The sequence below is a fragment of the Kogia breviceps genome, chromosome 9 (genome assembly GCF_026419965.1).
Source record: "Kogia breviceps isolate mKogBre1 chromosome 9, mKogBre1 haplotype 1, whole genome shotgun sequence".
NCBI classification, from domain to species: domain Eukaryota; kingdom Metazoa; phylum Chordata; class Mammalia; order Artiodactyla; family Physeteridae; genus Kogia; species Kogia breviceps.
The window spans coordinates 28,214,368-28,235,266 of record NC_081318.1 but is presented as its reverse complement, the minus strand read 5'-3'; the positions used below and the strand labels follow the sequence as shown (position 1 = coordinate 28,235,266).

The 20,899-nt window shown below is 41.1% G+C and overlaps 3 protein-coding genes across 9 annotated transcripts in view; all 3 read right to left on the bottom strand.

The window, feature by feature from the left end:
* The window catches only part of CADPS2 (calcium dependent secretion activator 2), a 544,229-nt gene that overhangs the window by 365,592 nt on the left and 157,738 nt on the right, over window positions 1-20,899 (bottom strand). The window lies entirely within an intron of this gene.
* RNF133 (ring finger protein 133) lies at window positions 8,921-10,057 on the bottom strand. The gene has a single exon (XM_059073608.1). It carries the CDS (start codon window positions 10,055-10,057, stop codon window positions 8,921-8,923), a length of 1,137 nt encoding a protein of 378 aa, XP_058929591.1.
* Window positions 12,735-13,646, bottom strand: RNF148 (ring finger protein 148). Its single transcript, XM_067041664.1, has one exon. It carries the CDS (start codon window positions 13,644-13,646, stop codon window positions 12,735-12,737), a length of 912 nt encoding a protein of 303 aa, XP_066897765.1.

Genomic DNA, 20,899 nt, shown 5'->3' with positions numbered 1-20,899 from the left:
ATGGATGATGTCCTAATGTTGATACAGAAATTGGGAGAAGATATTTCCAGAAACCAAATTATATTTTCCACAACACTATCAGCATACCAGAGAATGAGCTACTGTCCTTTCAGATGGAAGGTTTATAAAACATGAATTTTGGGCTTCCCTGGTGGCGCAGTGGTTGAGAGTCTGCCCGCCGATGCAGGGGACGCGGGTTCGTGCCCCGGTCCGGGAAGATCCCACGTGCCGCGGGGCGGCTGGGCCCGTGAGCCATGGCCGCTGAGCCTGCGCGTCCAGAGCCCGTGCTCAGCAACGGGAGAGGCCACAACAGTGAGAGGCCCACGTACCACAAAAGAAAAAAAAAAAACATGAATTTTGAGGATTGCAAGTGATTTGCTCCTGATAAGCCAAGAGCCTACAAGCAGACAAAGTTCCAAAACGAAGAAAGAATTTCTGGAAAGTAAGTCAATCTTAAAAGCAAACATTCTGTTAAGTCAAAGAAAAATGAACCCCCAACCTTTTGAACTACATTTCCCTGGCATATAATGACTCTCACTAAATATCTGTTGAACGATACCTTGCAGTTATTTGTTTTTTCCACCAGATGGCAACTATGGGTGGAATAACAATGTTTTTAATCTCAACATGTGATTTTCAGGATTGTGCAAGACTTCAAAGGTATAAATCCAGTCACCCTTCCAGAGCTTGAATTCCCTCACCACCGCCGCCACCATCAAAACGACATCCAAACCACCAAACTCCTCTAGGGAAGAGAGACTCGCGGCTCTCGGAGGCAATGGCCTGTCCATGGGCAGGATCCACTACCTGAAAGTTCTTTGTTTCCAGGGGGCAACACTCTCCCTGTAGCTGTCACTCTAGTACCTACTTGTAACCCCTGTAAGAGAAGAGACAATCTAAATTCTCCCCAGGCCATTCTTCAGGTGTTCACAAGTCAGCTATCGTCAGGTGTTCAAGTCAGCTAACACTGTCCTCAACCTTCCAGGTTAAACACTCCTCAGATGACAGGGCGCCCTCACCAACGTGAGGGCTCTCCTGGCACATGCCCCAGTTTTACTCTGTGTTCTAGCACAGGGCCCTCGCTCCTTTCAGGCCTTTGTCCAGTTGTTCATCTTCTTGACAAAGCCTTCTCTATTTAATACTGCAACTCTGCCTCTGACCAGTTCCCATCCTGGTTTTTTTTTTTTTCTACACAGCACTTATAACTATTCAATAAATTTTTTATATATAATTTCTTTCCACTGGAAAGGAAGCTCCATGAGGGCATTGGGTTTATTCACCCCTGTATTTCCAGGGCAAACCAATATTTAATGAATGAATGCATGAAATGATTTCATCAATGAATTTGCCACTTAAGTAAAATCTCGCCATTAATGTGAAGAAAAGGACAGCAATTCCAGTTACAGAAGCAACGCTACTAATGCAGTAGGAAAGGCCACACGCCTTAAGATGGCCTGCTTAGATGCTCAATGGCGCTCGGCTTGCACTTACTTTCAGCTACAATGTTAAAGACACTAAACTGAGTCTCCCTCCAGTGTTTGTGAAGCTGGTTTTAGAGATTCAAACCGAGGAATTTACAGGATTCTTTTTTGAATTTCATCTACAGCCCACTGTTTTAGTATGTTCAGTTATTTTCGGACCCTTAGTGAATAGGTGGTGTTAAACACTATCCTTTTCCAGTGCGGACTGCTCGGTCCAGTGCATGGATTGCCCTAAGCTGTTTCTGCTTCTCAGGCTTTTTTCCATCCTTCTGCTCTGAGATTCATAAACCATCTAAAACCTATTCATTTCCTCACAACTCCCTTGGCAATGTGATAGTGGTGGCAGAGAAACCAGAACCGTGAGAGAAAAGGAGCAAGCATTAATGCAAGCCATGCATAAATCAGAGCAGCTTGGATACCTGAAATATGCCTAAACGTGTCTCTAGAAAACTTAACAGCAACTATTATTTGTGTCAGGCTTTAAAATTCACAATCATTTTCATTTACGCTATTTCTGATTACAACTGTTATGATGAATCCTTCTGTGAAAATGAACTGACCCTCTGTGACAGAAGAGGTTCTTAAACTGGAAGGTCCATCAGAATCAGCTAGAAGATCGTTAAAAACAGACTTTTGGGTCCTCCAGAGTTCCTGACTCCACGGGTCTGCAGTGGGGTCTAAGAATGTGCAGTTCCAACAAGTCCCGGTGATGCTGACAGTCTCAGGACCACGGCTCCGAGATGCTCTGCCCTGGGGCAAGGATACGAATGTGCAGGCCATCTGATGGAAAGGTTTGGTGTTCTTTTCAATAGGCAACTGTGCTTCCTAGGCCTGAACGTTTAAAAGAAACTGCTATTATTAAGTGAACTACAAAAATTACTTTTTGCCCCTTTCCAACTTCAGAGGAAAGGAAGGCTCTATAAAACCCCTCTGACTGAAGTTTTTACACAAGAGAACTACCAATTCCAGAATCGGTACCTCCTAAACGGAAGTATCCTTTCCTAGAGCTTGACTGTCCTTCTTCACTCACTCAGACACACCTACCCACACCCTCCCCTGCCTACACTCCTCCTTCCTAATTGTTTATTTTGAGATCTCAGGAGTTACTGCTTTAACCATCCTGCTGCTAGCACTTTCAACACCTCTAGCTGGGATTTTTCTTCCAAGGCCCCATCCCTGAAGTCCTCAACATGAGACTTACCTAAACATTTTCTCCTTTACTTAAAAAGTGGCTTTCCAAGCTACGTGTAGTGTAGTGGTTGAGACCAGGAGCTGTGGAACCAGACCAAGTTCAAATACAGGCTTTGCCACATACTGGCTGTTTAACTTTGGGCAACTTACTTAGCCTGGCTGGGTCTCAGTTTCCTCATCTAAAGATTGGGGGTACTAATAACATCTACCTCAGAGTTGCTGTTAGGACTAAGTGGCTTTCTACTGTTAAGTGCATATAGCAGTGCCCTGGTATATTGCAGCTGTTAAATGCATATCATGGTGCCCTGGAATATTGCAGCTGTTAAGTGCATATAACAGTGCCCTGGTATACTGCAGCTGTTAAGTGCATGTAACAGGTGCCCTGGTATATTGCAGCTGTTAAGTGCATATAACAGGTATATTACAGCTGTTATTTTTCACAGCCACCTCATTGCCACCTTCACAATCATCAGCTTCACTCAGGCTGCTACACATTTGAGAGAAAAAAAATCATACAACTTTGTAATTGGAGATACGGGTCCAAAATAGTAACATTAAATTTCACATAATAGTAAATTACAATTAATGTGAATTGTCTTGTTAATAAATTACAACAACTAAGTACTGCTGTTTGCTATACTGTTCCAAGCATCTCATTTAATTAGCACAGACCTATACTTTCAGCTGTGTAATGAACAGCACCTGTAAGTTCTTTGGGTTCCTCAAATCCGGCATACTAAAAATTTGAACTCCCCCTCCACCCTAAACTTGCTTCATCTAACCGTATTTTCTACCTCAATGAATGACATCATCACCTCCTATTGGCCCAGGTCAGAAACCAAGGAGTCATCCTGGACTCTTTTTCTCAACTCCTTCTGACCCATACCCTTTTCTTCTGAATCCACTATGTGTTGCTAAACTGAAGATGAAAGCTACAGGTATAGGCAAGTTTTCAAACCACTGTGACTGTGGTCGGTAAGAAATGAAGTAGAAAATTCCTATCAGAAAATGAGATCAAAGAACATTATCCTGGACATGACCCACCTTCTATTCATCTCACCCAATTCACCTGTCACTGTTTTCGTTCATAGTTTCATCTTATCAACTCCTGGATTATTGCAACTCCCCGCAAAATTCCCGGTCTTCATTTTCCTAAACCAAAATTCTACATGACACTCAAAACTTCTTTAAAACACACTGTTATTCACTGTTCCCTCCATGAGAATGCCCTCTGTTCCAATCCAGTAGTTCCATTCCAAATGTTATTTTCTTATTTAAGTGTTCCTTGCCTTTCCAGTTGAAATCCACTCCTTCATACTCCCAGAAGCAATTAACAATTCCTCTCCATGAAATGTAACCCTTTATGACTTGATATTTAGATTTTTACCTATATTTTTCAGGAAAGTGAAAAACAAGTAAACCTGAAGGAATCAGAGGATAAAACTAGAACTTGACTAATGTAAAGACTCTTTGGAAGAGCCCCACCGCAGTGTTTCTCTATCTTGTCTGCACAGTGGAAACACCTGGGTGCCAGGTACCTGGGCCCCACCCCAGAGGTCTTGGGTGCAGCAAGGGCACGGAGCATTTTCAAAGCCCTTCAGGTGATTCTGACATGCAGCCAATGCTGAGAAGTACTGCTCTATGGGGCATATAAAAAAGAGTTGAGATTAATAAAGGATTCTTAAATAGAAGTAAAGATCTGGTGGAAATCAGTAGAGATGACTCAGGGTAGGCAAATGGTACTGCAGAAAAAAAGTCTTGACGTCAATGAATTCAGTAGCACTTCGTAGACAGAGTAGGACTAAAATGGCTTACAACTTGGTGGTAGGCTGAAGTTGGAGAAGATGAGATGGGCTTGGAAAGGATGGTTAAGGGACACTAGGCTTGGAATGAGAACAAAGAGCAAGAGGTGGAAATGAGGTCAAGTGAATTTAGAGAATCAGTTCTGAAAAAGGCGCTTTAAAAGTTGGGAGGCTTTCAAAGACGACAGAACTTCTGTGGCAGCAACGAATGTTACAGATATAGGGAAGTTTCCAAATCAGGGTTACCCTGCTTATCAACAGTGATGAGGAAAATTCCTATCAGCAGCTGAAGTCAAAGAACACATATCTTGGAGGTCTGACAAAGATGACAGCATAGTTGCAGAGAGAGGTGTTATAAGCTGTGGTGTAGTTATTAAAAAAAGGGACTTTCTTTCTTTTTTTTTTTTTTTTTGATATTTCTCCTGCTCAGTATTTTCTGAGCCTCCTGAATTTAGGGGTTGGTGTGTGTCATTACATTTGGAAAATTCTCAGCCATTATTATTATTTTTGTGTGTGTGGTACGCGGACCTCTCACTGTTGTGGCCTCTCCTGTTGCGGAGCACAGGCTCCGGACGCGCAGGCTCAGCGGCCACGGCTCATGGGCCCAGCCGCTCCGCGGCATGTGGGATCCTCCCGGACCAGGGCACGAACCCGTGTCCCCTGCACCGGCAGGCGGACTCTCAACCACCGCGCCACCAGGGAAGCCCCAGGGACGTTTTTTGGAGAGATTGTGATGGAATAACTCTAACACCTGTGCGCAGGGACCAAATCATCTCTCCAACTTAAAGTACATTACCCACCCCCCCATAAAAAGTTCTTACAGTTTAGAAAAACCAGGTATGTATCTTAAGATATTTCTGTATCAGTAATTGAAATAAGCCATAATCCTTATTTTTCATTACTAAGCACTAAACAGTTTTTAAAATGAAGTACAAAACCAAATAAATTCTAAAACAAACAAACAAAAACACCCCAGTGCTCACAGTAAATGATGGAGCAAGAACATGGAGTTGCCATTAAATGGACTCCTTCGCAGTTTCAACGTGTGAAGGCTTCCTCTGTACTTCAATGTGTCTTCAAATTCTGATCCTTTCTCCCACTTGATTCCTGCATGCTGCTTCAAAAACCAGTGAGTTTTGCAGAAGGAGAAAACATTTTAACTGTATATACTGAGCTTAAATACCATCAGAAATGCCAGATCCTGGATCACTAAATCCTTTGAAATACATTATTGTAAATATTATGGCTGACCAACATCTCTATAGGACAACTGCGTTATAACAATTCTATAGCAAGAGACAGGAATACGGTCAGTGTAGTGTCATATAATACGAGGAACTTTATAGGTAAGTTCACCTATGGCATCGCCCAATCAGTGGTCAAGTGCTTCAGAATCATTTTCACTTCAGTAGGTAATAAATCCAATTTATCCCAGTAATAAGGAAAAAAGTTTAACTTTTATAAGGAGTATCAAACCCCTACCTAGCGAGGTAAGCAGGGGGAATCAATTACCAGAGAAATGCAAGGGAAATCCATTATGACACTGGTATTGGGGGCAAAATAATTCGTATTATAGCCCCACGCCATTATGGCAAAATACATTTGCATCACTACGTACAGAAGAAAGTGGTGTAGCCCACAAAATAGGTAAAAATCTATTACAATGAATAATACCTAACATTTGACATAGCAGTGCTATTTCCAGGTTCTAGTTATTAAACCCAGAGTGAAAGTCGTTTACTGATCTGTTTACAGCATTCTAAAGACAAGGATTTAAACTGCTGTTTTGTTCTGACATAAGAAATAGCTATGGAAAGAATTTAGTCCACTGCCTGCTACATGGTAGGCACTCAGCAATGACAGTTCCCAAGTTCACTGATGTGACCTTTCCTTCCCCATTTCAAACACAGATTCTAACTATCCTTTAAAGAACATCTGTTGGGCTTCCCTGGTGGCGCAGTGGTTGAGAATCCGCCTGCCGATGCAGGGGACTCGGGTTCGTGCCCCGGTCCGGGAAGATCCCACATGCCGCGGAGCGGCTGGGCCCGTGAGCCATGGCCGCGGAGCCTGTGCTCCGCAACGGGAGAGGCCACAACAGTGAGAGGCCCGAGTATCGCAAAAAAAAAAATAAAAAATAAAAAATAAATAAAGAACATCTGTTGAAAATTCTCAAATCAAGACCAGAAGCCCACTGTGTTAAATGTTTGATGTTCACATTAACAAGAGACATTACATGCTAATTTCTTACACATGAAGGTAAGTCAGGTCTAAGATTGACAATGATGAACAAAGTGGAAGAAAAGAAAGGAGAAAGCAACGAGAGTGCAGAGGAAGGATGGAAAGAACAGTGTTGGTGTCAGTGTGAAGAGCAAATAACAAATTCCTCAAGTGTTAGGTCTATCACAGAACACGTACCCCACATGAATCTGCTGAAAGTACACAGAACTATAATAACCTGAGAACCCCGGGCTTGGGGACTGCCAGCATTACCAGATGCGTTCATTTCCATTGCTCCAATGATTCCAGCAGCTAACCAGAGAAAGTCAGTCTAGCCACACCTATAAGCTACCAGTCCCTCGTGGCAGAGAAGCCAACAGTGGCCAGTCTGAGAATGACAGCTTATTCTGGCTTAGGAATCCTACCAGATGTGGCTCCCATGGGGTCCTCAGTGTCCTGTCTCTTCAGTGTGATCTGTGGACTTTCAGGAAAGGACTCTACTCTGAAGATAAACTCAGAAAGACACGTGAAACAGTGCTCCTGCTAAATCCTTCAGCAGCCTTGGTGCTATGCAAGTCCTTCAAAGAGCAGCTCTTGGGAGTAATTTCATCAAAACACCTCTCCATGGTTGGGTATTAAAAAAAAAAAAAAAAGCCTGTATGTACCAAGCAAGGCATCACCCCCATCTGGCCATCTGCCTAGTTTGTGCTGTGTCTCAGTTCTCCCTGGCCTTCGAGGAACGTCCTTCCTCCTTTAAATAGTCTTCTTTGGCATTGCAGTTAGAATCAACTACTGCCCTCCTGCCAGTCTCTGGATTCCAGTATTGTTAGCACCGAGCAACTCAAGAAATTCCTCTTAATAAAGCTCTCTCTAGGGTTGCACAAGAAATCAAATCCCTGTGTCAGCCCTGGAGAGTTCAAAGCCCTTTGTTCAAACTATACATGCTAAATTGTAATACTGAGTTCTGGGCTAAAAATTGTAATTTCCTATTTTTTCAAAGCGATTTGGGATGAAAATTTTCAGGATTATGTTCCCATTATTTTGTATGACTGCAATAAAACTGTCCAGTTTTTCAGATTAACACATAATAGTTACATTACTTAAAAGATAATAATCATTCATTTACTCAGATATTTGAGGGTCCGGCACTGTGCTGCATCCTGAGAATACAGTGAACAAAACAAACAATCCCAATATGTCATAATAACTTCTACATTGTGGTACTTATCTACAAAATAATATGACATAGTTAAAGTGTCTTATTTAATTGCTAGGGAGTAGGGTGGGACACATGGGAAATAAATACACTATTACTAAATATAGGAATTCTTCATTTAAGTCTTTCTATACATTATGAACATGTAATAATTATGATAAGCAATACTGGGCACTGAAATATCTCCTATCCACAGTGCTAGTATTTTACCTTTAAAATTTCTATCATTATATATACACAGATCACATAAGATGTACTCATGGCTGAACAGATCTATTTGTCAAAATACTATAATTCTATACAGCAAAATTTTCATGCCAAGAATAAAGAAAACACAGCACAATGACTTCAAAATTAGTATACTGTACTATAAATATCAAAAGAGAAATTTTATTCTTCCTAGTATATAAAAGGTAATTTATGTTTTTCAAACTTCATTGATAGTTTCTGTAATATAAGGAATGTGTAAATATGTTAACAATTTTCTTACCAAAATAAAACCATATATATATATATATATATATATATATATATATATATATATATACAAAGAAAAAAAGAAAAAAAAATTTAGGGAATAAAGTTGGTCCTTGGTTGGGAATTCCCTGACAGTCCAGAGGTTAAGACCTGGCACCTTTCACTGCGGGGGTCTGGGTTCGATCCCTGGTCGGGGAACTAAGATCCCGTAAGCACGTTTTTGGCACGTTGTGGCCAAAAAAATAAAAAGCAAAGTTCGTCCTTGGTTTAACATTCATGTGCATACAGAAATAAACATACATACTCACAGGAGTAACACACACTGACAAAAAGTTACATTTAGCAAAGGTGAAAAAATGGGGGAAAAAATCCTGCTAGTACTTTTTTTCGGTCTCTGAGACTTGACAAAGAATGTAGAAAACTACCGAAGTCACAAAATAAAAGACACAAAAACCACACTTCAGACAAACTGCTTGTTAGTACTTAGGACCTGATTTCACAGACAGGTTTAATCCACTTCCTCAAAGGTCATGCTGTCAAGGTGGAGAATGAACGTCTGCTGCTACTGAATTAGACGGGCCATCGTTCTGAGAGGTAGGGTACTTCTCCTCCTCCAGGTGGGTCACTTTATTTGACCTTCCTGCAGGAGGAAGTTCATTATTTGTGCCCTCTTCACGAGGTGATAGGATACCAGGCAATTCATTCAACATTAGAACTTGCAAAGATTCTGTTTCATCTTCAACATCCACCTGAATCCCCAAAGCTTTAAGAATGTCACATTTGCAAATGGGGCATGTCCCATGGGCTAGAATCCAGGGGTCAATGCAGTTCTTGTGGAAAAAATGTTTACAAGTCAGAATACGAACTGTATCATTAGGCTTATAGAGATCAAAGCAAACTACACAGCTATCTCCATTCGGACTTACTTCCTTGTCCCCCTCTTTAAGTACCCGAAGTTGAAGCTGGTCACATGCTTTCTTGAGATCAGTTGTTAACTGCTGCCATCTCCTGCTCTGAATCCTTGCTACCCAAAGTCTTCGAATGTGATAAAAGATGAAATACGCTAGTGTAGCGGTTGTGACGATCACAAAAGAGACAAAATACTGATTCATCCAGATGATGTGTTTTCTTCCCACCTCAATCATGACTGTGACGTGAACTCCCTTCTGAATTAAATGCAAAATCTCCATGCCTTTCAAGTTACCAATCATCACCACAACGATGTCTTCAAACGCCTGATGAGACATGGGAAAAACCTGACTGCCAGTTCCTGGAAAGTTATAGATGATCACTCCGCTAGCTCCCTTCTCCACGGCCACCTTGATCTTCTGCGTGAAGGTACAGCCTCCCCGTTCAACAAGTGCGAGCCATGTCTCCGAGTTCTTCGGAGTTCTGCTGAAACTGGTACTGGGGTTACATGCATTTTGCGTTTTTCCCTCTGGAGGCACGATAACTCCCGCCACTCTCTTCAGAGCAGAGCTTCTTCCAAACACTCCAGTCTCCCCCAACTCTGACAGCATGCGATTCCCAACGTGGAATGATATGTTCATATAAGCAGTCCAAACAGCGCTGGCTCTGCAACAGTGCTGGCTAAGCAGCCAAAGGAAACTGAATTGCATGAGCCAGGAAGAGGCAGGGTTGTTTCTCCAAGTGCCGATCCTGAGTAGACGCATCTCTCTCTTAGGGACTGAAGGACTAAGCCAACAAAAAGATGTGGCTTCCACATCTGCTGACAATCAACATAAATTAAAATGAAAAAAACCTTCTGGGTGAAAACAAGTTCCACTGTCCTCCAGTATGTTTTCGTAAGAAATTCTTAAAGATGTCTTACGAGTTTCAGATGTTTTTTTGAGAGAAAGAGAAAAACTTTAGATTGAAAAAAAACAAAAAATCCCAGTCTCACTACTGTAACTTCTACATACTGCTTACTGTTGGGTGGCATGATTATGACATAAAAGACAACACGGCCAATTAGGTAAGAGCTTAGAGCATGCTGTCCATTCACTGGCTTGACTGTTTCAAATGTTGTTATGGGTAATTTCAGTGTTGTTACAGGATGGATTCAATCCTTGGGCTACTACATGTAATGTTACCTGGAATCACGTTAAACTAAAGAATATTAAAAATTATATAATGCATGCATTTTAAAACCTGAATGCATATGCAGGAAAGGCCATACAATTAACACTCTCCTTCACAATCAGTGAAGTAAACATCTGTATCAAAATGGCAAGTTTTAAAACCATGAATGATAATTAAAAATTAGCACTATGACCAGATATGGGATAAAAGTGGTAAGTAACACTGTTTTTAACTCACATTTGGTCACAATGCAAATTTATCTATCATGTAAATTTCTGAACTGAATTGATTTAATAAAACTTGCTCAGAAATTTGTTGGACAGGTTTGGTTTTGATTTAACTTTTAAAAGTAGGGCATCCCGTTAAACTACTTCAGCCTCACTACCCTCACTCTTAACACTGATTATACGTAGGGATGACAGCAGTAAAGACAAGAAAAGACTAATCTCATTTCTCTGCAGACCTTGACATCTGTTAGTAATCTCACAATATTTTGAGGGAAGAGGAGGACGGGTGTAGGGGAAAAGATTAAATATAGCAATAGTAGTTTAGCACAATTTACTTTGAACAAAAATGTAGCTATAGATTTTAAAAAGAAAAAGTTCAAGGTCCTCACTTAAATTTAACCACTGACAGCAGTGATTGTTAAAGGTCATAGATGCTTTTAACAAAATGTCTGCCAAAATCAACAAACATCGTTGGTGGAAGACCCCGCATACGCTGTCCGTTCTGCCTATATGCTTGCTACACTTTGGCCAACGGCACAATATGACTTCAAAGCCAAAGAATGACATGTGAACTAACAAATACGGGCGGTCACTGGCACTGCCATACACTTTCTCAGGGGTATCTCTCGGTGCTTCTCATCCACCAGCTAGGAAACCAAAGCCAAGGATTTTGACCTTGGATATAAATGTCTCTGACCTCTATGCATAGGGTACTAAGAGACACTTTACGTTGGGTCTCACCAGGACTATGGGAGCTAGTGTATTCTTATGAAATATCAGTCAACAACGTGACAGCTCAAAGCAGAAAAGAGGAAGGAGAAATGGTTCCTAAAAAGGCCCATCAAAAAGTGGCATTAAAAGAAAAGAACACTGATGTGACACCTTCGGCCTACAGTGGTCAATTTTCTTTCCCAAAGACCATTAATCTGACTTCCACACACCCACTCTTTAAAAAAAGACAGTGAGGCACACAGTGTGTTGACTCACAAACTGCCATTTGAGTTGGACATCAATGCTTTAGCATATTATCCAGAGAGATTTTCATCAAAACAACAAAACCCACATCTTCAGGCCTCTCATTGTTATACAGGTGTTTATCTACCAGAAAAAAGGAAGAGGCAAAATAAGGCAAGAGATACAATTTGGAAAGGCAAATGAACAAAACTGCAGTTCTGCTCTAGGTCTATACTATCAAATTGTCCCAAATAGAGACATACCACCATCTTAAGAGGAGCATTTACTAGAGTCAATTCTAGAAGGAAAATTTGCGACCATAGCCGATGCACTGTGCTAGGATTTAAAGGGCTCTGGCAAACAAAGGTGATTTTTTTTTTTTTTATAATGCTGCCCTAAATTAGGCCTATAGTAATTTAAAATATTTTTAGATACATAACCAGAAGTGCTACCATCTAAAATAATTATCTACTCTTTGTTACCACCCCCAAATGAAGAGTTGGATTATACTGACTCCAGAAAAGGAGAAAAACTGAAACAAGTGTGGGAATTTGTCTTTACATTAGTCTGTGATGTAAAATCTGAGTATGTGATAAAAGATGCAGTGGAGGGCTTCCTGGTGGCGCAGTGCTTGAGAATCCGCCTGCCGATGCAGGGGACGTGGGTTCGTGCCCCGGTCCGGGAAGATCCCACATGCCGCGGAGCGGCTGGGCCCGTGAGCCATGGCCACTGAGCCTGCGCATCCGGAGCCTGTGCTCCGCAACGGGAGAGGCCACAACGGTGAGAGGCCCGTGTACTGAAAAGAAAAAAAAAAAAAAAACCACTAATTTGCTTTTAATGTATACTAACGTCCTTATTTAGATAAAGGCAAAAATGTGTAAAAAAACACTAGAAAAACAACAAGTTCAAATAGATGGACATGATATGGAGTTTTATTTTTAAAGCACACAAAGGTCACCCTCTTTAGTACTTGTGTAGACAAGCTGCAGTTGAATTTTCTCTCCACATAAAGTGCTAAAAGAGAATTCATCTCCATTGTAACCTTTGGTAAGACTCAATTACATCTTCAGGAGATTCTCTGGGTTTCTTAAGTTTTCAGAATGTCACACTTGCAGATGGGGCATGTCCTATGGGCTAAAAGCCAGGGGTCGATGCATGCCTTATGGAAAAAATGTTTGCAAGTTAAAATACGTACTACATCTTGAGGCTTGTATATGTCAAAGCAAACAACACAATTGTTTTCATCTGGATCTAGTTCCTTATCCCCTTCTTTGAGCACTTGCAGTCGAAGCTGTCCAACAGCTTTGTTCACATCTGCCTTGATCCGTCTTCGCCTCCTGGTGGAAGAATCGGGCACTCGAGGTCTCCGGGCACAGTACAGGAACAGGTAGGTCACTGTGGCAGCCAGAACGGTAAACAGAGATATGACATAATGGCTCAGCCAGGGCATGTGCATTCTCCCCACTTCAATGATGATCGTCACATAGACTCCTTTCTGGATCAAGTGCAAAAGTTCCAGGCCTTTCAGGTTGCCTATCATCACTGCAACTATATTTTCCGTTCCCTGGTGAGACATGGGAAAGACTTTGTTGCCCGTACCTGGATAGTTATAGACGATCACCCCATTTGCTCCCTTCTCTGCTGCCACGTTGATCTTGTGTGTGAAAGTACAGCCTCCCCGTTCAATGAGGGCCAGCCAAGGGTCTGCTCGTTCAGGCCTGCTGAAATTGGTCATAGGATTACAAGCATTCTGATTCCATCCTTCAGGAAGTACCACCACACCAGACACCCTTTCCAGAGGAGAATGATTCCCGAACACTCCACTCTCTCCTAATTCTGATATAACCTGATTTCCCACCTGAAACGTTATATTCAGGTGGGCTGTCCAAATGGCTTTTCCTTTTGTGTCAGGAAGGCTAAGTAGTAGAAAGATGCTAAGCCTCAACAGCCGAGATGAAACAGAACTATGAACTGAAGGAGTAATTCTAAGTAGGCTCATTCCTCCATTTGCCTATTAACTGACAAACATGAAAAAAAAATCTGTTGTAAAAGCAAGTAAAGAAGCTATCTTCAAGTGTTGGCAGTCGATAATTAAAGCACATAAATGGAAAAGGTCTGCGTGGATCAAAGATATCTTGCTCCTTCCAGCATTTGTATTTTTGGTAGATTATCTTTCTCGTAAGGAAACAGAATAACAAGATTTGTTATTGGTACAATGTTATTTCAAGAAAATTGTGACTTCCTAATGGGGAAATTGTGACATCAGAGGTAGTTAAGCCAATCCAAGAGTTTATACTAGTGCACTGCATACTGAAATCCTATTGGCCAAAAAGCTAGGCAGCAATAACTCGTGACATGTACTAATCTGAATAAAGTCTAAAGCAAAAAAATAATAATTTTTTTAAATACTGTGAGTTTCTTTTCTACTTCTGGATAGGCTAAAAAGCTGCCTAAACACTTTTCGCTCATTGTTTTCCTATCTATAAGGCAAAGGAGAAATTATTCATGTATGAGTATCTGTCCCTGTTCAGTCACCAGTTCTCAGATATGGTTCTGTGCTACCCAATATGCCATTCTATGGGAAGCAGGAACAAATCATTCCCTCTCTCTTCCAACATTAAATGCTTACCCCAGGCCTAAAGATTCAACATGAGGGTAATGTAATATAAACTTATACTGTTAGTCTGATATATTACCATCTTGCAAGGCGAATTCAACTTTATTCACTAAAATCACTACCAAGAACCTATACTATGTGCTGGGCAAGTACTAAGTATGGGTCATATATTGGAGAAGACACATACACCTACTTTGTGGAGATTATCTGGTGAGGGCAGATTTTAAAAACACAAATGTGTAACTGCAAGTTGTGATAAGAGCTCTGAAAGGAAAACAGAGTAGCAAAAGAAAGAACAAATGTAAAGGGGGACCCAAAATTTGATTCGAGGCCAAAGGCCCAGGGCATTGCTTTATAAGAAAGTGACAGTCAGTCTGAGGCTGGAAAGATACATCAGAATTATCCAAGCAAAGTATGAGCTGAGAAGATTCCGGGCAGAGGAATCGGCAGTTTCAAGACCCTAAGATAGCAAGGAACATGGCAAGTTAAAGGATCTGAAGGAACATGAGTTTGGCAAGGCAAGAGAGGCAAAAGTTAAGGTGATGAGGGAAGGCAAGGCCAACAGCAGTCAGAGGTTCAGGATCATGAACCATAGACTATGGATTTTGGATTAGGTCCCAAGGACCAGAGAAACACACTGAAGGGTTTCAACCTGGGGAGGTGACTTAAGTGTTTCAAAATGTTCACTTTTTAAAAAGTACACTTTGGCTTCCTGAAGTAGAAAATGGATTTGGAGGAAGAGGAGAAGAAATTGATGAGATGAGTGTCTTCTTTTAGGCAAAAGAAGACAGTGGCTGAGGCTCTTGAAATAGCAGTAAGTATGTAGAGACAGAAAAATCAAGTTACTTTAAAGGTTGAATTAACATACGTGGTAACCGGAAGGGTAGGAGTGGGCAGAGCAAAGAATGACCACAACTACTAAAGTCACTACATTTCTTTTTTTTTTTTTTTTTTTTTTTGCAGTACGCGGGCCTCTCACCATTGTGGCCTCTCCCGCTGCGGGGCACAGGCTCCGGACGCGCAGGCTCAGTGGCCATGGCTCACGGGCCCAGCCGCTCTGCGGCACGTGGGATCTTCCCAGACCGGGGCACGGACCCGTGTCCCCTGCATCGGCAGGCGGACTCTCAACCACTGCGCCACCAGGGAAGCCCCACTACATTTCCTAGTTGATGCAAACTGTAGAACCTTTACTGCTTTAAAGCTGCTTTAATGCTTGTTTGCGTTTATTTTAAATCTTCACCTGACTCCACTCAAGGAGTCAATAAATTGGCAACACTCATTCAAACATTATTTACTAAATACAGGACACATGCTATGCATGTACCAGGCATACTATAAAGCCCTGGGGATGCAGAAAGAAAAGACAGCCTCCATTTGCTTGTGTGTGAAATAGACAGCAACATTTAAACCAGAGGCATGTTAAGAATTCTGTCATTTTCACAAAAGGAATTACTGTACTCCCTGGTCTGTAATATTTTAGTTAACCTTTGCTGTTAAAAATAAAATTGGAACCAATCAACTTGCCCCATGCACAGAATTGTATGCAGGCAACATTTCAGTTCACATCTGAACTGTCTTTACATGTAGACTTTTCCCAAGTTCAAACAGAGTGTGAAATCCTGGCTTATTTATTAGCAAAGTGAAGCTCTACCACGAAGACAGTTATCATCATCATATCAGAGGCTGTTTGTTAAATATACAATTATTTAACATTTGAAGATAGAATTACATTAGTTTTTAAATCCTAACTTGGCTTTTTCAGTTTGCTGATTTTCAAGGTTGAAGGAGTTTAAGCAGTAACTATATGTTAGCTCAAAACATCTCAAATCTAAAGGTTCTTCATATGGTTGAAAAGACCAGTTTGAAAAACTTAGTAATTCATCGTATTTTCTCACCGTATGAGGAAGCAGTTAAGGCAATGGCAGTTAGAACTTCCCCCCTTCTCTTTTGCCTGAGTCTTAGGACAAAGGCACCTACAAAAAAACAATCCTTTATCTCTAATGTAGTGGTTCTCAAGTGGGGGATACTTTTACCTCCCAAGAAATATCTGGCTATTTCTGGAGACATTTTTGATTGTCACAATGGGGGAGTACTACTGGTATCTAGTGGGTAGAGGTAAGGGATACTGATAAATATAATGCATGAAACAGCCCTGTGCAATAAGTAATTTTCTGACTCAAAATGTCGATAATAGCCTTTTGGGAGGGAGGAATCATCCCCAAACTCACTTGTCCCTGAGAAATGAGGCCTGAGCTCTTAACACAAAGTTTATAATTGGCAAAACATCCATCAAGGAGGACTCCTCAACCCGTCTCCGCTTCCTGTTTTCTTTGAAATAGAAACAGTGGACACCTGCACAAGTGCCTATTAGTCCATGAAGCCTGATTAAAAATCGCAACCATCTGAGCAGGACCAGATCCAAGAGTCTTCTGTGCTGGGGCCAGGATGTCTGAACAGGAAAGGAGGGAAGTGCGCAGGGGGGGTGGGAGGAGGAGTGGAAAATGGATAACTGATGTTACTCTAATCTGTGACTTTTAGACCATTTATTCAATATATAGACTTTCTATCTTTTTAACAGCCAAGTATTAAAGAGGTTTTCATTAGCCTACCTGCCAGGTTCAACCAAAGGAGACTGAAATATACTAAGGTTGGCTGATCACATGTAAAAATCCCTGCCTGTTCCACCTTGCCACTCTGCCTCTTTAAGGACAGTATGTTGATTTTTCTCTTATATAGGCTCATTTCATTATCCCCCCGCAAGGTGGCTACGGCTGTTCCAGGCAGACCACATTCAGAAGCACAAAGAGACTTTTCTTCTCCCATCTCTCTATACAAGAGCAAGGCAATTTTCTTTTCCAGAAACCTACTAGACTTCCTTCAATGTCTCTCTGGCTAGCAGTGCTTTAGAGACCCAAGCTTAATGCAACTCCTGGAAATCAGAGTAGAATTATCATGATCAGCTAAGATAAACCACAATTTATCCTGCTATGGAAAACCCCTTCCCTGACTGAGCACATGGCAGCAGGGAAAAATGAAGGTAATCAGTGCCTTTCCCCCCAAAGGGAAAAGGTATGAACTGGAAGGTGAGTAGGTAAACAAAGTTCCTGAGGTTTACCCAAAGGAATGATACTTAAATAACCATTAACCACAACAAACACATAATATTCACTATACACAAGGTACTGATATGAGCCGGAGCCTATGTGAGCAGGGACACAGCACGGCCCTGCTCTCAGGGGTCATCATCTAGGTAGAAGAAGAGAGTTATACACCAATTAGGTACACGCATATATGTATCTTAACTTCTAGGTTCTAATCAAAATTCAAGAAGGTTATCAATTTCATTAACTTGGGGGTGGGGAGAAATCAGCTGATCTCTATCCCTCCGCTATTCATCAACCTCTGTTAAGAATGCTCAGAGCCCACCTGCCGATGCAGGGGACGCGGGTTCGTGCCCCGGTCCGGGAGGATCCCACATGCCGCAGAGCGGCTGGGCCCGTGAGCCGTGGCCGCTGAGCCTGCGCGTCCGGAGCCTGTGCTCCGCAACGGGAGAGGCCACAGCAGTGAGAGGCCCACGTACTGGAAAAAAAAGAATGCTCAAACATCCAGAAATCTCTACTTTGAGAAGAAAGATAGCCAAAAACTATCTGGGCAATGCTTTGTAATTGTATCTCTAAATGCAGGGAATACTGAAGAGACTTCAATAAATTACCTCACAAGTCACCGTATCCGGGGCTGTGATATTATTAGAGATCTCTAGGAATCCACAAAACACACTGGATTTGCATTTAATCTTGAGAAAACAACTGTATAGGGTTTCTGTGAGTAATTAAATGCCTCATAATGGGATCTGACAGGAAAAGAATACTGACTTTAAGTAGTTTACTGAGAACAACAAAATAGCAAGTAATGCTAATGGTAAATATTCTCTGAAAGAGATATCTTTATTTCTAAAGATTTTTAAAGGCAAAACTTACTTTAAAACGTTATTATCTTCGCTTGCAAATTGGTAAAGCCTTATAAAAATTTCTTCTAAATTTCTCCCGTAAATTAGTCTCTACTCCCACATATTATCCCAGACATATATAATAAAAAAAAATATTCTCCACGTACAAATACACTCTTTCCACTTAATATTTCTGAACCCAGGAAAGTGTTCTGAATATGCTAAAATGAAATACAGGAAATTCAAATACTAAATATATGAATCTTTGAATTACTTTCACAATCACATACTATACTAGAGGCAGGTACAGATGTGTAAAAGTCACAAAATTTACTCAGGCTCCTATTCATTATTCTCTATATTAACCAATAAAATAACTTTCAATACCACTAAATATCTCTGGTAACTAAGTATACTAGAAAGAAAACATAGCCAAGACAGATGTTTTAAATCACCATATCATTAGCCACGATTTCTTCACTATGTAAGCCAGGATTACTATTCCTCTCTATTTATCTGCACGCCTAACAGTGGGACACATGAGGAAAGGGTAACTTGTGTAAGAGCTCCAGAAGTCCAAAGCTCCAAGAAGCCTTTGCAACATTAAAGAAGGGGAGTTCTCCCTGACGGTTCTCAAACACCTAACACAGCACCTGGCTCAAAGAAGTCTGTCTGAATGAATGATTAACATGATCAGGTTTACCACACTTGAATACTTTCCACTGCTTTAGTTTGGCCTTCATAAATCTTTCCACAATCTAGAGTTTTGCAACAGCATCTAATCTTCCATCAATGTTTTGCTCACCTTGAATTCATTGTCGCCAGAGCATCCTACAGAAAAAAAAAATGAAATTGACAATGGCATTCCTGTTTGCCTAAAACCTTAGATGGCTCCCTCCATCCAAAGGGTAACACCCAAGCTTCTAGAAATGCAAATATAAGCCTCTCCAACCTGGTCCTCTTTCCTTCAATCCAGCCTCATTTTCTACTGTTATTAGTCCTGAAATGCATTCTTCTTCAATTCAAAGGGCTTATAGTTTCCTGTGCTCCTATTGCAGCAGTCACTATATAAGACCTCAGACAGGCTTTGTTCCTTTTTCAAAACTCTGTCCCTCCGGTAGGAACACTAATTACAAAATGGCCCAATTACTTCCCTCCCAGTGATGCCCTCTGCAATGTGACTTAGCAGGTCCTTCCATCAGGAGGTGGGATTTACCTCTACACCCCTTGATTTCAAATGGCCTGATAACTCAAGCTGGTGAACAGACTGGCACGGACATGATGATGTCCTCAAGGCCTCCTCAGGAGGCCTTGCACTCCTCCCCTCACTCTTGGTACCCCACTGTCCTCCAACAAATAAGGCCAGCCTGACAGAGAAGGACACAGGTGCCCCAGCTGAGGCTACCCTAAGTCAACCTACAGATGGGCAAACATATGCGAGCAACGAAGTTGAGCAGAGATGTCTCCATAATCCTGAGGTGACCACACATTCATGACTCAGTACAGCTGAGACCTCAGTTGCTTAGCCTATCTAGACTCCTGAGCAATGACAGATCTGACCTTTTAAAAAAGTAGTTTATAAAAGAATACTGCCCTTATATACAGTGAGTTTTTATACAGCAGCTGATATAGTTCCCTCTACAAAATGATCTACTCTATTAATCTCCAGGTCTGGGACTAAATCTTATTCTCATTCTTTCAATACTCAGTTTCCAGCACATCGTAAGTTCTCAATGAAGGTTAATTAAATTGATAGCATCTTATCCTCCAAATTCTAACCTGTAATATTACTCATGCAATAATGCATCTACTTAATTTTATCTTCGTAAGGATGATCATTTTAGTTAGAGCAATAGTTAAATATACATAATAAGTTTAACCTTTAATTCTTCCACAGATTTAATACTCATAAAACTGAATTTCTTATAGCTGTACCTGAATGCTAATAAGATAAATGAGCACTTGGAATATAACCAAATTCTCTTAAACTTTAATGGGTATAAATCAAACTACAGAAATTACACTCTTCCACATTCTGAATTCAAGTCAAGGTCTACAAAACTTTAACACTAAATTGAAAACAACTTTTTCTTCTCATTCAATCTGCCAAGTTAGAAGACAGAATGGCGATCAACAGAGTAGAAAAACTTTACTAGTAGTTTGGACAGTAATGGGGGAAAAAACCTCACATCACAGCCTGTGCACTAAGAGGACAGAGAAAGTAGCTGAACATTCTTCAGCAAACACGAGATTAAAGATTAAGGATGGTAACTGGTGGTACTGTTATCTTTCTTTGAGCCTAGGACAAAATACATCTTAATATTAACTCAATCATTTGGACTGGATTTTTGTTCAAAAGGGTGGAGAAAAGGCAACATACTCAAAAAAGGAAAAAATAAATAAATAAAGGCAGAATCTTCTGAATAACCACCAGAACTTGCCCTGTTCTCTGAACAGACTATTTTGCTCCTGTAGTTAAGAACCACCAGGGATGAGGAGCGTGCTTTTGGAGCTCTGTCATTTCAAAGCTGCCCTAAAACCCTTCGATTCTAGACCTTCTTAAGCCACAATCGGGGTTATTGAAGGTTTTTATAAGCTTTGTCTTCCTAACACCAGTCCCTTGGAGTGCGGTTAACTATGAGTGAGCTCTTAGCAGTCAATCAGAAATTGCAGGGCAGTGGCGATTAAG

What these genes read in the sequence shown, in the direction of transcription:
- RNF133 (XM_059073608.1), bottom strand. Translation starts at nt 10,057, where the DNA reads ATGCGTCTACTCAGGATCGGCACTTGGAGAAACAACCCTGCCTCTTCC.
- RNF148 (XM_067041664.1), bottom strand. Translation starts at nt 13,646, where the DNA reads ATGAGCCTACTTAGAATTACTCCTTCAGTTCATAGTTCTGTTTCATCT.